Source organism: Misgurnus anguillicaudatus, chromosome 2, assembly GCF_027580225.2.
Source record: "Misgurnus anguillicaudatus chromosome 2, ASM2758022v2, whole genome shotgun sequence".
Classification (NCBI taxonomy): Eukaryota; Metazoa; Chordata; class Actinopteri; order Cypriniformes; family Cobitidae; genus Misgurnus; species Misgurnus anguillicaudatus.
In genome coordinates, this window is record NC_073338.2 from 35,223,252 (window position 1) to 35,244,893 (window position 21,642).

General features: G+C 36.6%; 3 protein-coding genes across 3 annotated transcripts in view; 1 reads left to right on the forward strand and 2 right to left on the reverse strand.

Moving 5' to 3' along the window:
* Positions 1-1,619, reverse strand: part of slc1a7a (solute carrier family 1 member 7a) — a 28,758-nt gene extending 27,139 nt beyond the window's left edge. Inside the window, exon 1 of the mRNA XM_055202914.2 lies at positions 468-1,619. Within this exon, the coding sequence (XP_055058889.2) occupies positions 468-602 (135 nt within the window). The 5' untranslated portion in view covers positions 603-1,619. The remainder of the gene's footprint in view (positions 1-467) is intronic.
* Positions 1,620-5,842: 4,223 nt separating this feature from the next.
* LOC129443511 (protein shisa-like-2A) lies at positions 5,843-10,565 on the forward strand. Its single transcript, XM_055203949.2, has 3 exons — positions 5,843-6,166; positions 7,380-7,516; positions 9,733-10,565. The coding sequence occupies exons 1-3, from the start codon at positions 5,985-5,987 to the stop codon at positions 9,900-9,902; spliced, it is 489 nt and encodes a 162-aa protein (XP_055059924.1). The 5' UTR covers positions 5,843-5,984; the 3' UTR covers positions 9,903-10,565.
* A 9,064-nt stretch (positions 10,566-19,629) lies between these two features.
* On the reverse strand, positions 19,630-21,641 carry tmem125b (transmembrane protein 125b). The gene has a single exon (XM_055202919.2). The coding sequence runs from the start codon at positions 20,830-20,832 to the stop codon at positions 20,179-20,181; it is 654 nt and encodes a 217-aa protein (XP_055058894.2). The 5' UTR covers positions 20,833-21,641; the 3' UTR covers positions 19,630-20,178.
* Position 21,642: the final 1 nt, after the last annotated feature.

Here is a 21,642-nt window from a genome sequence, read left to right on the forward strand (position 1 = left end):
AATGAAGTATTTAAAACAATTACACACTTTTAATCTAAAATCATGATCAAATAAACTAGCCACCAATGTTACAGTTTGAGATGGATGAGAAGATGTGATGAGATTTTCAGATCCTTAAGCAGTGTTTCTGTGTGATTGACTGATAATCCCCATGCACTGGGTTACTGGATGCCTTATGTGATGAAAACAGAGAGTTTTTCACTTCTCATCAGACGGGAAATGTAATAAAGACTTAATACTGAGCCTGATGAATTGTCCATTATTGAATAAATAGCATTTTTCGAAATAATCAAAACTAATTGATGTACCCAGTAAGTTTTATTTTTGGATAAACTCTACATTTAGGCATTAGCTCAGCAGTTGCCTACACATTATATCTCCAGTAGCTTTCATTTTTTGAGAAAAATATTCAAGGGATATCAAATAGGGATACGATCATGGGTATTGGGTAGGAAACAAATACTCACCTGTTCAGAAAGGTGCTTTGAGCGCAGGAAGAAGCCCAGGAGGCATCCGATAACCACGGCCAATACTGACAAGATGAGGAGGCCGTTTTGTTGGCACACATTTTTAACACGGCTCCACACCGCACCCAGGGCCATGGTGACACGTCCCCGTCCACCACCCGCTCAATCACCCATACAAACACCCAAGGGTGCAAGCGTACCACGGGAGCAAATTCAAATATACATGCAGAAGAAATAAAAGTTGGATATGTAGATATGTAGATGTCCTCCTGAGAAAAAAGCTCTGGTCTATCCACGGATGGTCACTCCTTGCATGGCTAAACCCCATCACATTATACGGGCACAGATACTCTCTCTCTTCGTCTCTCCATTCTGAACCATCTCAACCTTTATCCCATACTCAAGGCTGACCAATAGGGGGCTCTGTGACAGCTGGCGTTATTGTTCCTGAGGTTAATACCAGGGATCCTATTAGAGCCACACTGCATTAAGCCGTTCTGAAGATGGATTAAAGATCTCTGAACAATTGGGAATGGGAATTGTAGCATGTATGTGTGATAAAGAGATGAAAAACAGAGTACCAACCAGAAAACCGACACAAGCAACATGATTTAATGTAGCTGTCTTACAGGACGGGATTTAGGGAGAACATGGATATGGACTGGTGAAGCTTTGGAGGTGTGTTTGTTAATGTGGCTTTGCGCCCTCCAGTGGTTGTTGGGCATTGGTAAACTCAACTCCATTAATCCAAAAACAACAAGTCCACTAAATATTGGTTTAGGTGGGTGATTCTCATGAAACCATTGAAACACCACGGCACTAATGATTTTAGCATTAAAATGTGTAATATAGTAACATTAAAAAGCATCAGAATTAACACAATACTGTGTTCTACCTTGCAAAATGTGTGATTTCAACACAAGAATTTATAATTGTAAATTTGATCTCATTTTCTGCTGAAATTCTCATTACCGCAATGTGTCCGGCTGTGTTTGAACATGCGTTATGTTGTAATTTAATCAAATTAACACAAAAATATTAAGAAAAAAAATAAATGGATGTTTTGCTAGACTACTTTAGATGACAGAAAAAATATTTACTAAATATTTATGTATAACAATGAAGAAAAATTAGGAAAATGATGTGTCCATAACTGATGTTCTCATCCTCCGCAACACTTTTTGAGAACAGTTTAAGCACACATACAGAATTTTAATAAAGTTTGATTTTGAGTGACCAAGCACATGGACCAGTTACTTCAAGATGGCTACCAGGTAAGATCATTTTTTTACAGTTAATTTGAAATATTGTCTTGTCAGAATGCTTACACGACATTTTGATTATCATTACCGCAACAGATGCTTATTAAATGTTAAATTAATTAATAGAAGCATAATACTTTGATTTTAAATGCATGTGCAGAATCTCCAAATTATGTTCTTTCAGGTTTGTCATGTCATTTTGAAAATATGTCAGTGTTGATGTTTTCTGACTGTTGCGGTAATGAGATTTTTTAGGACTAATTTTTTAAATTATGTTACAAAAAGTGTTTAATGATAAGTAAACGTTTTTAAATTAATGTTCCCATTTACTCCAGACTTTGTTTTTCAATGTCTGGTGGGAAAAAAAGTAAATTTAAGCAATTTTTACATTTTCATGCTTGACATTTTTAAAACCAAGTTTTCGTGAGAATCACCCAGGTACACTTGCCTTAAATGAACGTATAAAGTGCACACCTATTTATACAAGCACTTAGAAAAAAATAATTAAATAATCATTTATTTAATTTCTTGTGGGTTTACATGTTGCTGCATCCTTCAATTTACTGCTTCTTGCTTGCTTAGTCAAGACACTCTTTCAGATCTTGTTTTCAATACTGTCTGAGTTGTTTTTAAAAGCAATTTCTATAAGGACACACAGTGTACTTTAAAACATATAGCTGAAAAGCTGGATTTTGCATAGTTATTCACTGAACACACATTTACATTCGGTACATCATGATCTGGATGATGAATAATCAAAGGAGGCTGTAATCAATCTGCACATGATACATTTAACAAGGACAGCTTCAAGGATCTTTAAACTTTTTTTTACTTTTTATCAGCACCTGTTAAATAGAAAATCAAATCAACTGCTAACAACAAAATTACACAGCATAACAGTAGTCTTATGCAATCCTTGGTTATATTGCGTCTTACGCAGCCCTCAAATAATTCACATCAGCCAGACTATTTCTACAATGTGTGCTGTTTTTGATGTATCAGAGGACCTTTATAAACCCAATGGAGGTTCTTTCCTGACTCCTGAAAATATTTGGCAAGAACAAACACAACTACAGGATCTGTCTTTCTGATATTTAATCGAACGAAAATAGTAGGCACCGTAATTTGTAAAGGACGTCACACTGCCCTGTTGTCACACGGCTTCAAAGGAGAGGAGGATGATTATAAGGTTTATTAAAGATAACTGAACAAAAGACAAGAGTAAACCAGTTATGATAACTAAAAGTCGATGATAATGAAACTAATAGTGAATGACTGTGACACCTGATACAAATTTCTTGTTCAACCTGTGACCTCTCTTTAATGTGACTATGCTGCCAAGCTGAGAGACAACAAAGAAGTGTTAAAAACCTGTCCCAAAATTGGCCACCATGTGATTCATTATTTCGTGAACATGCAGGTCATGGGGTGTGAAGAACGGAGAAAACTAACAACTGTGTTCTTTTTATAGATCAATGTTTTTCACTCTTTTTCATCTTTTGTAGCCTCACGGTCTTTGCTTTAGAAAACAAATTTCTTTACTCATATTTTGAATATCGTTTAGCATTATCATTAATATTATTGAAGTCACTTTCAAACAAAGACAATTATGTAGCACAAGAACTACCACAACAATTTAGAAAACAACTCGCATGAAATCACAAATGCACAAATAGGCCACATCAATTTGCAATGAATAAATGTTGCTCCCTATTATAAAGAGGGTTGTGCTCAGTTTACATTTTAAAGTATTTGGAAATTTATCATTACATTTTTGTCATTCAAAGTCAATTTCATCCAAAGTCAATGAGTTGAACAGGCTTAAAGGAAAACACTATGTTTTTACTATGTTTTTATCTCAACTTAGACAAATTAATACATATATCTTTTTTCAATGCGTGCACTTAATCTTTGTACAGCGCATCGTGAATGTGCTAGCATTCAGCCCAGCCCCACTCATTCCCCAGGATCCAAACAAGGATGCATCCAAAAGCCACCAAACACCTCCATGCTTTCCCTATTTAAAGGGAAGTAGTTACACGAGTAAGTATGGTGGCACAAAATAAACGTAGCGATTTTTTAAGTGGATAAAAATGAGAACTATATTGTATGGCGGAAGAGCACTTAGACCTTGGCAAGCATTAACATCATCACTTCTGACTTTGCATTCACACCAGATGCGGAAGAGGTGCAAAAACACCCTATTCAAGCGTGAAGTTCCGCTGGAAATTGTACACTGTAAAAAATTATGTGTACATTTTTTGCACATTGTGTGTGTCATGCCATTTAATGCGTTATTGCATGTAAAAATAAATGAAAGGGACAAAAAAAGTTAAAAACAGTGATGGGAGTAACGCGTTACAATTAATTATGTTACTGTAATTCCACTACTTTTAGCGGTAATAAACATGTAACAAAGTTTTTGGCACAATGAATAATAACACAGAAGATGTGTTAGTATAGGGACGACACATTTCATGTGTTGTCTGCAAGTGTTCATTTATCACAAAATAGAGTAACGTGAGTAACCAACTCATTTAAATTTCACTAATTGTAACTGCGTTACTTGATTTAAAAAAATACTTTGTTACATGTTTATTACCGCTAAAAGTATTGGAATTACAGTAACAGAATTAACTGTCGCGTTACTCCTATCACTGTTTTTAACACAACTTGTGTAGTCCCTTTCATTTATTTTTACATGAAATAACGCCTTAAATGGCATGATACACACAATGTGTAAAAAATTAACAAAATATTATTAGCAGTGAAGTCATTTGAGTCATTCACGCGTAAATTTGCATCATGGGAGGGGCATATATAACTCAAATTGAGTAAACTTACCAGATTGTTCGACCTCCTCACTCACTTTCTTCCAAACAAGATCTATTTAATTCCTGTAAAAGTACAAAGATGTCTTGTGTAGTGATGAGGATTGTCTTCCATGTTGTTTTGTTTTTCTGCCTCCCCTTGCTTCCTGTAATCATGTCACTACTCGAGCAAGCTCCTGATTGGTTAACGCAGGCGCGCCGCAGGATCTAAGTCTTTGCATTGACTTGACATGTAAATCACTCGCGCTTGCCGCCTCTTTCTACGTCTGGTGTGAACGCACCATGAGAACTCCCCCCTCTGGCTCAAACTTCCGAAGTCAGGAGTGATGTTGTTACTGCGCGTCGAGGTCGAAGTGCTGCAAACCAAGTGCTCTTCCGCCATACAATATAGTTCTCATTTTTATCCGCTTAAAAAAAATCGCCACGTTTTATTTTGTACCACCATACTTACTTGTGTAGGCTAACTACTCATGTAACAGTCTTTAAATAGGGAAAACATGGAAGTGGCTTCTAAATTCATCCCTGTTTGGATCCTAAGGAATGAATGGGGCTAGGCTAAATGTTAGCACATTCACGATGCGCTGTACAAAGATTAAGTGCGCGCATTGAAAAAAGATCGGTATGTATCCATTCATCTAAGTTGAGGCAAGAACACAGCAAAACACTGAAAAACGGTGGTGTTTTCCTTCAAAGTGACAATTAGGCTTCACTTTATGTGATGGTTTTAAGAGAAACATGCATATTATGCAAAAACAAGACAATTAAGCCTTTCCTCCAGAGACCATATCTGTTACAGATAAAGTGTTCCTGTATAGCTTAATTGACAGGGCGTTTTGTTAACACCACAAAGGTCATGGGTTAGATTCCCAGGGTACCCACGTACTGATTAAAAATTTAAAAGCTAAATGCGTTTTAAGTCTCTTTGGATAAAAGTGTCTGCCAAATGCAAACATGTAAAATGATACATGTTATTATTGTAGATCCAGTTGTATCTTTAAAAAACAATACAAAATTTCTGTGATGCATCCTTCATGATGAATTTTTAATGAATCGAACATAGAAAAAACATGGTTAATGTTTGAAAAGTACACCAATGTACCTAAAACTTTACCTTCGTATCTGGTTAATATTCATGAGGGATGTTTCTCGCTCTCTAGAGAGCATCATTATGTTTGTAAAGGGTTTGGCAGGAGCACTGTTCACATCACTTTCTCTCTTTCAGTCGGACTGTAGCACGCGTTTAGTACTGCTAAATACACAACACTTTGATCATCACCAGACTTTTTTTGCGACAAATACTTATGTCGTTTTACGCTTAAAACACTAAAACGAAGGATTTGTAGCTTTTATACAGACGTTATGTGTCGTTTTCACCACATATAAAGTATTACCTGTCTGGCTGTAAACGCTACCAGGACATCGTTATGAGCGCGATGTGCACGAGTTACCAGAGCGCAGACAAGGGTTTCGTGAAGGGATTTTCCTGTCCCAATCCGGACACTGACAGTCGGGCTGCTTTCTGCTGTGGATTTAGTGATGTGAAGTACTGCTGTGACGATCCCAACAGCTTTTTCCCTTATGAATATGGATACATGTGGTGGCTCAGGTAAAACATTATTGTCTATCATTTTAAAGTTGATTTAAAATGTGTAAATTACACAGCAGTAGCTTTGCACATCCTTGGAGAGGAAGATAATGTCTTTATTATTGTACACTCTCAGAAAAAATTTATACAAAATGTGTCACTTCAGTTTTTTTCTTTTTTTCTTTCTTTCTTTCTGTCTTTCTTTCTTTCTTACTTTCTTTCTTTCTTTCTTTCATCACTCAATTTCAGCATCTATGGCTAAATTCACCGTAGCTAAAAGGTCCTAATATGTAGCATTTTGGTACAGATATGTATCCTTTTAGGTACCAGTAGAGTTTGCACATCTAAGGTATAAATGTACATTTGAGGTACCAATATGTACCAATAACTTTTGTACCTTCACGTACCTATTTTCTGAGAATGTAGATTTGCACTTTACTTTGCAACTTTATAATAACTTTTAACAAACTGGATGTTTCCAGATGAGTATATCCATACTTGAACCTAAAAAGGGACATTTCACAAGACTTTCTTAAGATAAAAATAAATCTTTGGTGTCCCCTGAGTACGTATGTGAAGTTTTAGCTAAAAATACCTTACAGATAATTTATTATAGCATGTTAAAATTGTCTCTTTGTAGGTGTGAGCAAAATGTGCCGTTTTTGGGTGTGTCCTTTTAAATGCAAATGAGCTGATCTCTGCACTAAATGACAGTGCTGTGGTTGGATAGTGCAGAATAAGGGGCGATATTATCCCCTTCTGACATCACAAGGGGAGCCAAATTTCAATGACCTATTTTTTCACATGCTTGGATAGAATGGTTTACCAAAACTAAGTTACTGGGTTGATCTTTTTCAAATCTTCTTGGTTGATAGAAGCACTGGGGACGCAATTATAGCACTTAAACATGGAAAAAGTCTGATTTTCATGATATGTCCCCTTTAAATTAAACCAGAATTTTATAAATATTATGAATGTTGTTTAGGGATTGAAGTAGAAATACCTGCAGATCCTTCAGATAACAATGGCATACCGTGTGCATACAGTATATACAGTATCAGTTTATGATTAAATATTATACAGTAGCCTACTTGTTTGTACCATATTTTTATATGGTGTATACACAGTGATGTGTATACATGTAAAACACTTTAATAGAGAAAACCATTTTTAATAAGTTAAAGTAATTTGTGTTGTCATATTCAAATTTGGTTGTATATCATTTTCTCTTTAGTGTTGGAGCTCTGGTTGGTTTGTCGATAGCTGCTGTGGTCTTAATGGTCTTCCTCATCACTGTGTGTGTCCTCTGCTATCTCTTCATCGCTACAAAGCCTAGTCAAAGAGACAACGGCCTCACTCTTAGTATGCCAGGTCAGCATTTTTCTATATCAGTTGATCAATAATTCAATAAAGAGTAATAGTCCCATATTTGTCTGCTACAGATTAAAGCATTCTACTATTAAAGGGACACTCCACTTTTTTTTTAAATATGCACATTTTCCAGCCCCCCCTTAAAGTTAAACATTTGATTTTTACCGTTTTGGGATCCATTCCGCCGGTCTAGCGCTAGTACTTTTAGCATAGCTTAGCACAATCCATTGAATCTGATTAGACCATTAGCATCGCGCTCAAAAATAACCATTCATAACTCTCATTCTGACTTAATATCAAAGCTGCAGCTGTAACATGGCTGCAGGAGGCGCAATGATATTACGCAGCAGCCGAAAATAGTCCCCTTAGCAATAGCAGGGGACTATTTTCGGGCACTACGTAATATCACGACGCTTGCTGCAGCTATGTTACGGCAGCAAAGTCCTTGATTATTATGCCAGAAAATCGCAACTTTGAATTTTCCGTCTGTCTTAGTACACAATGTAGATACAGAAGAGTCAAGTTTTAAATAGGAAAAATATTGAAACTCTTTGGTGCGATGCTAATGGTCTAATCAGATTAAATGGATTATGCTAAACTGTGCTAAAAGTGGTAGCGCCAGACCCGCGGATCGGCTTAATGGATTCCAAAACAATAAAAATCTAATATTGAACTCTAGGGGAGCTGGAAAATGAGCATATTTTCAAAAAAAGTCAAGTGTCCCTTTAAAGGTCATGTTAATCTCATGTTAATCTTAAGTACCTATAGAGTGGTATTGCATCCTTCATATCTCTGAAGAGTCTTTAGTTTTATCGGATTTATAAAAGACAGATCAGCTATACTACTACTTTTCTCACTATCTCTGGAGAACCTATAATTCACTACATGTTCATGTTGATGCAGTTTTACTTTATGCCCGCGACTCATGAAACCCAGCGTTAAACAAACACACCTGCACAACTCCACTTCTACCCCGAATAAACAAACTACATCCATTGTTCCCATAATTCAGCTTTTTTGGTAACCTGAACAAGCTTTATTTCCCTCACAAACAACAACAACACACTTCTTTGGTGACATTGATTTCGTGTCAGCTGTTGGTTGGTGTTCACCCGATAGTCCGATAGAGAACCATCTAATCATTACTGTTGTTTTTAATAAATGACCAAAAAATGATTTAGTCATCATATTAACAATTGACACACTGTGCTGTAATGGATCTGTGTATGAATGGTGTAAAGGCTGAAAAGGGTGTTAGTGACTCCTTCACGATTAATCCTTCTACCTCATTACTGCACAGTATCGGCTTGCTGAATGGACTTAAGTGGGCTGAATAATTGTTAGAAAAGCTCAAAATCTTTCAATGCCAAATTTATAATTAGATTTTCTGTGACACATTGCTACTTAAAAGGATAATGTTGGTGGTTATTAGCAAAATAAATCCTAAAAGGATGACTTTGACACAAAGAGTTATACTTAGTATGACTAAACATAATCTCACATATTACACTGCTACTCGGATTATGTTATCATGTGTGAGAATCAGATTGTAGAGGGATAGGACAGACATGAAATTAGCAGATGTTTGTTATTGGTTGCCCACTGGGACAACAGTCATTTACACAGCTTAGCAGCAAAAAATATTTGTAAAATGCAGAATTATGTGATTGAACAACCAACATAAAAATTTCAAGAGTGTCGAGACAAAAGCTGTACATTCAGTTGTTATTCTCTTATGCTAAAAAATGTGATGTAAAATTAAAGGGATAGTTCAACCAAAAATAAAAAATCCTGTCATTGTTTACTTACTCTCCTGTTGTTACAAACCTGTATTCATTTATTTGTTGTGATGAACACAAAGGAAGATATTTTAAGGAATGTTTGTAACCAAACCGATCAGAAGCCCCATTGACTTCAATAGTAGAAAAAAGAATATGGAAGCCAATGGGGCCTCTGATTGGTTTGGTTACAAACATTTCTAAAAAAAAAACTTCCTTTGTGTTCATCAGATTCGCCATTTTTAGGTGAACTATCCCCTTAAGTTAAAGTTTAGAATAAGACGTCATGGTCCTGTTGTGCTGGATAAAACCCTATTGATCCCTGCTTCCCCCACTGCAGATATACTGTACAATATTTAGGCGCATAAAGCTTTAGCTTACATCTCTGCTCAAGTTATATCCAGATATCAGTCTCAAATGTCTCATTATTTTCTTTAGGATTAGAAGCAACATCTGAGCCTAGTCGATCTTCTGGACCTCGAGGTTTCTGCAAGCGTTTTTTTAACCACAGACTAGACTGCGAAAACCGGCCTGCTGATCCTGAGCGGCTATTTCAGCGTTGCTTCACTGCAGCTGTCACAAAAGTCAACGTGGAAGAGCCCACATAGAGATCAATTTCATTTTATATAGAGTAAATAACCTAAAACATTTAACAAACTCTAAATATAAAGTTTCTATTCATTTTTGTTTTTGCTTTCTATGCCTTTTTTTGTCTATTATGTTATACAATTTATCTGGTATAACAATTAATTTACACTGTAAAAATGATATAAAATTAACATATATTTTTGTTACTTTAATGTTTTAATATGTTGAAATTGTTATTTTCACATTATTTTTTTACAGTGTACCTCAGCTTTTGTTAATGTGCACTCATTGTGTGTCATATAAGTGGGTGATTCTCACGAAACCATTGAAACACCACGGCACTAATGATTTTAGCTTTAAAATGTGTAATATAGTAACATTAAAAAGCATCAGAATTAAACCAATACTGTGTTCTACCTTGCACAATGTGTGATTTCAACATAAGAATTTATAATTGTAAATGTTATCTCATTTTCTGCTGAAATTCTCATTACCGCAATGTGTCCGGCTGTGTTTGAACATGCGTTATGTTGTAATTTAATCAAATTAACACAAAAATATTAAGAAAAAAAATAAATGGATGTTTTGCTAGACTACTTTAGATGACAGAAAAAATATTTACTGAATATTCATGTATAATAATAATGAAGAAAAATTAGGAAAATGATGTGTCCATGCCTGATGTTCTCATCAACAGTTTAAGCACACATACAGAATTTAATAAAGTTTGATTTTGAGTGACCAAGCACATGGACCAGTTACTTCAAGATGGCTACCAGGTAAGATCATTTTTTACAGTTAATTTGAAATATTGTCTTGTCAGAGTGCTTACACGACATTTTGATTATCATTACCGCAACAGATGCTTATTAAATGTTAATTTAATTAATAGAAGCATAATACTTTGATTTTAAATGCATGTGCAGAATCTCCAAATTATGTTCTTTCAGGTTTGTCATGTCATTTTGAAAATATGTCAGTGTTGATGTTTTCTGACTGTTGCGGTAATGAGATTTTTTAGGACTAATTTTTTAAATTATGTTACAAAAAGTGTTTAATGATAAGTGAAAGTTTTTAAATTAATGTTCCCATTTACTCCAGACTTTGTTTTTCAATGTCTGGTGGGGAAAAAAGTAAATTTAAGCCATTTTTACATTTTCATGCTTGACATTTTTAAAACCAAGTTTTCGTGAGAATCACCCAAGTGCTTGTTTAAAGGGATAGTTCGGCCAAAAATGATATTAAACCCATGATTTACTCACCCCGAAGAAGTCCGAGATGCATTTGTCCATCGTTTTTCAGACGAACACATTTTCAGTTATTTTAGAAAATGTTTTAGATCTTTCAGTTAATCAAATGTGAAGTTACGGGGTCCACGACCTTCAAGTCCAAAAATGTGCATCCATCCTTCACAAAATAAATCCAAACGGCTCCATGATGATAAACAAAGTCCTTCTGAGGGTGATCCACGCAGTTTCGTTGTAGAAATATCCAGATTTAAAACTTTATAAACCAAAATAACTCGCATCCGGTAATGCCGCCATCTTAGTGGCGTCCGCAGTCAAGATCAGAGCTTTACGCAGGTTACTCTGCTGCTGCACTGTGCCCACCTCCCTCCGAATTTGTCATACGTCACTAAGAAAAGTGCATACACTACGCTCATACTCTCTCCTGAATACAGAGGAGTCTAAGATGGCGGCGCTACCTGAAGGTAGTTATTTTGGTTTATAAAGTTTTAAATATTGATATTTCTACAAAAGCACCGCCCAGTTACCCTCAGAAGACCTTTGTTTATCATCCGTTTGGATTTATTTAGTGAAGGATGGATGCACATTTTTTGGACTTGAAGGTCGTGGACCCCGTAACTTCACATTTAATTAACTGAAAGATCTAAAACATTTTCTAAAATAACTGAAAATGTGTTTGTCTGAAAACGATGGACATATGCATCTCGGACAGCTTGGGGGTGAGTAAATCATTGGTTTAATATCATTTTTGGCCGAACTATCCCTTTAATGCAAATCAGTGCAACCGAATTAGCATGCAAAACAAATTCAATCACATATTGAGAGCATTGTATTTGCAGAGACATTTAATCAAAACATTTGCAGACTCTTTAGTGAAAGACTGTGGATATAGTTATAATACACAGCTACTGGACACAAAATATTGTTTATAGATTTTATTATGTGAACCGTAACTTTAAAGAGCGGGCCAATAATCCGTATAGCAGTTCAGATGGAATGAATGGAAAACCAATTATTGGCAGGTTCACTTAATTGAGACCCTGGTTCTGAATAAATGGGAAGGAAAGAACGAATGTCTTATTATTAATTTATGGTTAGCATTAATGTAGATAAATCAAGTAAAGCAGGGCAGAGCACAATATCGATACGGTCAGACTGATGAAAGACTACCAGTACACTTCCCCCAATACACTCATGTGTGAAGTACATCATATTGTACGCAAAACTAGTCCTATTTACAGTTTCTCCCCACATCTTTTTTCGACTTGCCCTTTGACTGGATTTGAGGAGCCCATCTGGTCAACTCAGTCCCGTCCTGCAGCATCTGTTGTGTGAATCCTATTGACTTCTGCTGTGACATTCACAGCTCAACAGTCATTTTAACACCAAGACACTGCAAATATCTCATTCAGGCCCAAACCTGATCTGTAGACAGTTATTCGCAGCAGTCTTTGGTAAGATGACCTTTCGACTGCAAGATGCATACCAAGAAGTCACACTAATGCATAATCCCATCTTCTTTCTTTTGTAACAGGTGATGTAATGTTGTACAGTCACATAGTTGATATGTGCGTATGTGATAGCTGTCTCTTCACTTACCTCATCTGACTTTTCCTGCAATATTTATAATCCATGTAGTGTCATGCAAATGTGTTCATGTACAGTAACAAGATTTTTATCTTTTTTAACCTTTATTTTTCCTCACATTGAATGGACAGCCACAGGAGTAGAAGTGTGGATTTGGTTTGTTGTCATATGGAGACATTTTTCATTTAAAGAATTTACAAACACTAATTGCAAAGTCTATCCAACTTCTCTGGTTGTCTTGGCTACAAAAACCCTTTTAAGCACAACTCTGAGTGTGTAAAGGGAGCCAATTAGGCTATACCGGTCAAAGCAGCTTTTTAAGGATGACTTGCTGTCACGTTTTCATACATTAGTGCTCAATGACTAAAGCTTTCTCGTTTAACTCTGGCCTTTTAATGAACCCTTGAACCACATGATGTGAGATCATAGAGTTCATTTTAATATGGATGGAAGACAGAAAATTAGGAATACGGAAACGTCCGTATCATCAGAATCTAATGACATGGAAAGATATTACAGACCTGCCAGCCACACATGAATTAAATTAGAGGAAAGCACACTCTAAAAATGGTGCTAAATAGTACTAAAAGCTTGTTATCAAAGAGGAACCGTTTTTAGTGCTATATAGCACCTCTGTAGAACCTCTTATGGTTCCACTTATGGTTCAACATAGCACAAATTGGTTCTACACAGGTTCTACATAGTTGATGTTTAGCACTGAAAACTGGTTCCCCTATGTTCACAAGCCAGTGAACCACTTTTAGCACAAATTACCTAGAAGAGATTATGTAGGAATTTGATACTTTACATAACTGTCACTGACCGCTGCTACTGGACCTCACTAAATACGAAAAGTATCCATGGTGTTGTGTTTTTTTTTGTGGTAGCCATGGTGCCATGAGGATGGGGGCTCACACAATGTGCACAACTTGACCTTTTATTTCTTCTGGCAAAAAAAGGGACAATTCGCTATTCAAAACTATAATTGAAAAATACCAAATTTAATTTAGGTTCTGTTCTTGAGAATCCATGAATATATTTTAATGCAATTAAGCTACTGGAATAATGTTATTATGCTAAAAGGCATACAGTTTGGCCAGCATAGTGTTGGGCTAGTTACCCTATATATATATCTTTTATATATACATACATACACTCACCTAAAGGATTATTAGGATCACGTGTTCAATTTCTCATTAATAAATTATCTAATCACCCAATCACATGGCAGTTGCTTCAATGCATTTAGGGGTTTGGTCCTGATCACGACAATCTCCTGAACTCCAAACTGAATGTCAGAATGGGAAAGAAAGTTGATTTAAGCAATTTTGAGCGTGGCATGGTTGTTGGTGCCAGACGGGCCGGTCTGAGTATTTCACAATCTGCTCAGTTACTGGGATTTTCACGCACAATCATTTCTAGGGTTTACAAAGAATGGTGTGAAAGGGGAAAAACATCCAGTATGTGGCAGTCCTGTCGGCGAAAATGCCTTGTTGATGCTAGAGGTCAGAGGAGAATGGGCCGACTGATTCAAGCTGACAGAAGAGCAACTTTGACTGAAATAACCACTCGTTACAACCGATGTATGCAGCAAAGCATTTGTGAAGCCACAACACGCACAACCTTAAGGTGGATGGGCTACAACAGCAGAAGACCCCACCGGGTACCACTCATCTCCACTACAAATAGGAAAAAGAGGCTACAATTTCCACAAGCTCACCAAAATTGGACAGTTGAAGACTGGAAAAATGTTGCCTGGTCTGATGAGTCTCGATTTCTATTGAGACATTCAGATGGTAGAGTCAGAATTTGGCGTAAACAGAATGAGAAAATGGATCCATCATGCCTTGTTACCACTGTGCAGGCTGGTGGTGGTGGTGTAATGGTGTGGGGGATGTTTTCTTGGCACACTTTAGGCCCCTTAGTGCCAGTTGGGCATGGTTTAAATGCCGCGGCCTACCTGAGCATTGTTTCTGACCATGTCCATCCCTTTATGACCACCATGTACCCATAATCTGATGCCTACTTCCAGCAGGATAATGCACCATGTCGAATCATTTCAGATTGGTTTCTTGAACATGACAATGAGTTCACTGTACTAAAATGACCCCCACAGTCACCAGATCTCAACCCAATAGAGCATCTTTGGGATGTGGTGGAACGGGAGCTTCGTGCTCTGGATGTGCATCCCACAAATCTCCATCAACTGCAAGATGCTATCCTATCAATATGGGCCAACATTTCTAAAGAATACTTTCAGCACCTAGCAGTTGCAACAGGGCTCAAGCAGGTGGCACCAAACATGTTGGCAGAATAAAAAAGAGGCGTATTATTGAAAATAGATATGGATGCTTGGATTCTTTAATTTTTTTAATTATCTGCAATTGTGACAAGAAGTAGCTAGCCACTGTTTTTGTATTGTAACTGTAATATCATTTCAATTTTTTTTGTTACAGTACTAGTTACCAGGGAAAATAATATAATACTAACTAGCACTCACTGGGTCATAATATAAATAGATGCAAGCAGATCGTCTCAGGTTTAATATAATCAGAAAGGTATCCTTCACAAGGTTTATTTCAAAATAAAAGTCACATCTTAACAAATCATTTCAAAGAAAGAAAGTAAACATTTAAACAGAATGTAGATAATACTGACTGTGATTATACACAATCTCAGGTGGATGAATCAGTAGATGGCAAAGACACAATAAACCAGAAATGAGTTACATTGTAATAAACATTATCTATTAACCCAACAATTTACCCCACAGTTCCACCTCTATAACCTTTGCTCATGATGCTTTCAAATGTGCTTTCACTATGCACTTTTCCATCATGAAACAAAACTGATCATTAACATTCACTCTATTGCACTGTGTGCGTGGGCTTAGAAAGATAGGATTTTACCAAACAATTGGTATGTATAAACATTTTGTATACTTCGGTGTTTGTTGTTTCTCTTTTATTCAGTTGATCACATGAGAGGACTGCTGTTAGAAGCTTGTTTTTTCAAGTTTATGATCTTCATCCACTTTGACTGTCAATGTTGTGGTGACACAAAAGTTTCCAAATGACAGATTTTAACTGTGTTGGTTAACTGAGTTTAAACAATGTGTCATTACTGTTTTATTGCATTTTTTATATACATCAGGAAGTCACTGACATGTAATCTGACTGTGGTATGACACACCTGTCATCCAATATAGTGTACAAAGTCATTTTACAAATGTATAAACTATAATAAAATATTGTGTCTTTATAGGAGAGACAACGTTTTAAAAAAATGAACAACAGAGTTAATACGGGTCTGGTAATATATATGTTGATTGCGATTTCTGCAAAGGAATGTATGACTTTTCAACAAAAACAAGGAACTTATTCATCAGATCTTCATGTTCGCCAAATCCTGCAAAGTTCTTCAGATATCCAAATTGACAGTAATGAAACAGTGGACATTAAAAATAATGGTAAGTGCATCTAAGTTTTAAGTAAAAACTGTAATGAACCTCTGTTTATATTATATGTAACTCTTTTAAACATGCATCATGTGTTACATTTTTCTCGTCATGGGTACAGAAATTGCAAGGCAAACATTGTGAAATTTCATCAGAAACCAATATTATAATATAATGTTAATACATGTAATTTGCATTGTGGTCATTGTTGTAGTTTACATTTTTGAGAAATGTTAAAGGTTTTACAAAAGTTACATTTTAACAACTGTTTAAGAGCATCCTGTTAATTACAACATACTTTAAACTTTTATGGAGTTGTGACATAAATGAAAGGGTTTCGGCTTAAACAAGGAAATGGTGCTTTAATTTGTCCTGCCCACACTTTTAAAAGTGCCGGCCAGTGACTTCTTTTTTCGAGGGCGCTCGATGCGAAGTTCGTCACAACATGTATGTAGCGCCCGTCATGTGTGTGGTTCGTCATTTCAAAATATGTGTTCTGGGTGTCGAGAGATCGTGTGTGCATCACGTGTCTTGTCAAAATAAGTGCCTGCTGCAGATGCGTCTGAAGGGTGTATGATAGAGGAGACGCTCGTGTTTGCCAGATACTCGCATAATCTGATGCGTAATCAGAGTTTACTGTTAAGGGAGTGTCTTGCGTGTATTTTGCGAACGTGAGCGTCTCTTTTATCATAAACGGTTTTGACGCGTATGCAGCAGGCACCCACCTCGACAAAACACGTGATGCACACAGGATCTCTCGACACATATTTTGAAAAAAGGAACCAAACACATGACACTCCGAACACTTATTTTGAATTAGCGCCCCTCGGATGAGCAGTCACGAGCCGCCGCTGTACAACCCAACAGACCATTTTAGGAACCTTCATTTTTAAGAGTGCAAACTTTTTTGTTTCAACCAGAAAAACTGCACTTGTCAAGTGATTTCAAGTAATCTTTAATATAATTTATATTTGATTTTATCAGCCACAGTATCTGGTATTCATTCCACATGGCCCCTTGTGCTCGGTGCTTTGATAGCAGTTCTTTCCATCGTCCTCCTGATAGCGGTGGCTGTGAAATATCATCTCTTCAAATGCTGCCTGACTAGAAACAATCATGATTTATTACTGGACGGAGACGTGGCCAGTCAGTTCAGTCAAACCGGGGCTCTGGAGGCGGGAGTGCCAAAGCGAGGCATGAGGGGCAGAATGATCCATACGGGAGATGACAGTTCAAGTGATGATGATGATGATGATGATGGCTTCATTGAGGACAACTACATACAGGCAAGTGAGAGAGAGAGAGCTAAACAAGAGGAGACCCATCAGGAAGTTGTTGAGACGGATGATGAGCTGATCATTGTATAAACTGATTTTATCCACCACCATTTGCTTTATAGTGTTATAGTCTTGCTAATGTAACAGTAGGATTATATGTAGGCTTTGAATAAGTCATAATAGCCAGACGGACTATGAGTGGATTGTAAACACCCTGTGTCTGTGACTGTAATATTAAGCATATATTTGATTAAGCTTTATACTTCGTACTTCTTTTGTACTCAAAATGTGTGATGATGTGAAATAGGGACACACTTTGGGGTCATTGGGATATAACCTTGTATCTGCTATTTACAAAACACTTTTTAAAAATGAAGTATTTTATAGTGAAACATTATACTTTACACAGTTATGTATACACTAGACATTTACTTGTTTGTCAATATATTTGTAATGTACACTGTGAAAAAAATCCAGCATGAAGTTAAAACAACTTGGTTTTACAAGTCAATTCAACCTACTATTTTAAGTTTTGTCTTAAAGGTCCCGTTCTTTCTGTGTTTTGAAGCTTTGATTGTGCTTATGGTGCGCAATATAACACGTATTTAAAAAACGCGATATTTTTCACACAATTTACTTATCTGTATAGCGCTGTTTTCACTGTCCTAAAAATGGGCTGATGTCTTCCTAAGTCCCTCCTTCAGAAATACGTAATGAGTTCTGATTGTGTAGCTTGTTTAGTGTGTTGTGATTCGACAGCAGCTTAGCTTAGCAGAGCTTTAATTAATGCTTCAAAAGAATTTACATAAAAGACAGAATACACAAAAAACCTCTACAGGAATGAAAACATATAGATTATACATGTAAAGTTTCACAAATAAAATACGATAACAGACAGATAAATAAATACGATAAGAAAATCAAATAAATAAAAATATATAAAATTAGGAAAACATTATGCATCAGTGGTATTACAGAAAAAGTCATCATAATATTTCAGAAATCTTTCATTTTCTTGTTTTTAACAAATTTAAGGGATTTTAGAAATGTTTCAATTTCGATTAGGAAATGTGGAAAGTTAGGCTGCGATTTAGAGAATTTTTGTTTGTGAATGAAAATTTTTCCAAATAAAATACAAAAATTAACAATGTAATTAATTGGAATATTAGATATGCCTTTATAGTAGCAAATTATTTCTTTTAACTGAAAGGTTTTGTCACAATGAAAAAATAAATGGGGAGCTTAGCAGAGCCGTTTGAGCCAAAGCTGGTGACTAACGTATTCCTTTGTGCGGAGTTTAGTCAAAAACGTATACGTCTTATATTGACGTCTTCAACCGGGATGTAGAGGGCTGTAGTCCAAACCAGCTGTTCGCTGTACACTGTAAAAATACTTTGCTGCCTTAAAATTCCTGCCGAATCAACTCGGATTTACAAGTCATTTCAACTTGCTATTATTTATCTTGACTAGAGATGAGTTGTTATAACTACAGGTGAGTTGTTATAACTTATAAAATTAAATTGACTTTTCTCAACTATATTTTATAAGTTGTGACAACTTATTTCTGTTGACATGACTTGTAAATCTGAGTTGATTTAACAAAAATTAAAGGCAGCAAAGTATTTTTTACAGTGTAGGCTTTGAAAGGCGAATTCTGTTTAAAAGAAAATATATTGCCTGACAGTGAACTTTTAGCTTTATCATTTTACAGGTATTATTTATGCTCTAACAGCAACATTATACACTAACTAAAGTTTAAAAAATGGGATCAGGAATAATGTGACCTTTAAAAAACTTGACATAACTTATAAAATCAAGTTGAAATTGTTAAACTTAATTTTTTAAGTTAAAGTAACATAAAATATATGTAGATTTGACAAAAAAATGCTGTGTGTTTTTTACAGTGTAGGATAACTAATTTTTTCAAGTTTATGAAATAAATTATGATATTTAGGTTTTGGCACCATCTTTAGACAACTGTGTGCAATAACAGATGCAGAATTGCAGAGCAGATGTTACAGCGATTAATGTGCAAACAAGAGCACTAAGGATTAAAGTATTATATTTAAAAATATAATAACATATTTTGGGGTTAATTTTGACATAAAATATAAACAGCATGCTGATTATCAACAATCATTTGACATGTCCTTAAATTGTCTGCGAGTTACACACTTAAAAAGTAAGTTTATAAATGTATTTTATCAAACATTTTTGGCAAATATATCAATAAAACTTTAAGCAAACACAAAAAACAGCTTCAAGCAAACATATAAAAGTTAAACTTTTTATTGGTCTTTCTTTTAATATTTCCTAAATATTACGGCAATAATGTGTGTCATTATTGTTTGCTTAGCAGCAAATTGCAAGGAATTATAAGATGGAAAAAAATCATAAACTTAATATATGCTAATCTATTCATTAATATACCTTTATATGAGTGTTGTTGGTTAACAATGCCCAGTGGTAAAATATTCACAGTATGGTAAAACACAGCTACCTTAACCAAAGAAGTAGAGCACCGAGATTTTTTGATTTTAGATCAGACTTGAATATATCCTAAGAAGAACAGTTTGAAACAACTTACAAACCACTGCTAGAAAAAAACACTGGGGATGATTATTAAACACAAACCTTCTGGCAACGTCCCAGTGTGACAACTAGCACCAGACTCTGTATAAATACTGCAGACAATTCGATACTGTGATTGTGTTCAGTTTTTCTCCTCTCATAACAAATTCGAATGACTAGAGGTCGAATCTCTCCACGGTCGGTTTCTTGACCCCGCCACTGTGTATACTCTTACCCTACGTCTTCTTCTTCGTCTCCTTATGTTTCTCCTTCCCTCCACATAAACCACCACTCCATACACCATCACACCCAACACCACCGCAGCCCCACTGGCCAAGAGGGTCATCCCAGAAAGAAACATGTCCGACTGGTTGAGACCGAGCAGCGTGGTCCCACAAATCAGCAGTGCCGAGCCAGTGAAAAGCAACAGCAAGGGATCCACAGTTCCTCCGGTCCGCAGCTGGTCTATGCGTCTCCGGTTGCGTACGCATCCCATGTCCTGTACAGCAGAACTGAGCAGCTGCTTCAGGAGGACCACCAGAGCCAGGAGGCAGAGCGTTGAACCTACACCCAAACGCCACACTGCGGAGGATCCCACAGCGGAGGAGGCTGTAGAAAGCAGACCCACGCCAGCCGAGCCCAGGCCCAGAACCATAGCCACCGAAAAGCAGTAGCACAGGAAAGACACGTGTGGCTCTCTGAACCACCACAGCTCCACCTGTTCCTCCACGGCTCGATGTTGGTACCACAAAGGGTCCACTTGCAGATGGAAAGACGTTCCAGGACTCAGATTCAAGGGAAGCAGCTCCATCTCAAACGTGTCTTGGATGCTCCAGCAACTTGTTGGTCACTTTATAAATAAAAATATTTCTCACATCCTGTCAATTCTGCAACTTGAAAATTCCACATCATGAATCCTCAACAGCAGACGTCTGTCCGTGTCTATAATAAAGTCTTGATTTGGAGAGTTGGATTTTAGAGAGCACATCCTCAACTGCTTTGCTTTAGTTAGTGCAGAACTATTTGCTGTCACTTTTGTCTCTCCCATCGTTCTCTCTCTCTTTGTCTTTACCTGTCTCTCTCATTCTGTGATGTGTCACGGTGCAAGCGAACTGGACACTGGTGCCAAGCACATTGGACGATGTCATACTCCTGCCACATTCCCCCGAGACGATAAAATGGTTTCTCATTGTCTTCTTTGTGACACAATAAATCGGAGAACACAAGCGTGCTTGCACTCACTCACGCACCGACGCGCTCGCTCGCATACGCCTAAAGCAGCAAAGATCTTTCAAGGCATTGTGGAAAAGACAATAGGCCGACTGGAGGGACTTACAGAGGGACATCCCTCCAATGAAGCTCTGAAGTCACGCTTTTAGCATAATGGACAATTTGTGACTGTAAGGATGGTGTCATTCACATGACTTGACACAAGCTTGTTTCGTCTCTGCAACAATAGAGGCACTCTTCTCGGCTCTTTCTGTGTGGCATTATTATTCCAACATGAGCTGTTTATATGCACAAAATCTGGTCGGTCCTGAATAGCATAGTGTGTGGCATCATGTTTTTCTGACCTTTTTATTTATATTTATGTAAGTAACATGGTTACAATCATTTTTAG

Excerpts from the sequence above, each read along its gene's own strand:
- tmem125b (XM_055202919.2), bottom strand. The coding sequence starts at position 20,832 with ATGGAGCTGCTTCCCTTGAATCTGAGTCCTGGAACGTCTTTCCATCTG.
- LOC129443511 (XM_055203949.2), top strand. The coding sequence starts at position 5,985 with ATGAGCGCGATGTGCACGAGTTACCAGAGCGCAGACAAGGGTTTCGTG. Across the intron at positions 6,167-7,379 it reads GGATACATGTGGTGGCTCAG|TGTTGGAGCTCTGGTTGGTT; the intron begins GTAAAACATTAT and ends TTTTCTCTTTAG. Across the intron at positions 7,517-9,732 it reads CCTCACTCTTAGTATGCCAG|GATTAGAAGCAACATCTGAG; the intron begins GTCAGCATTTTT and ends TATTTTCTTTAG.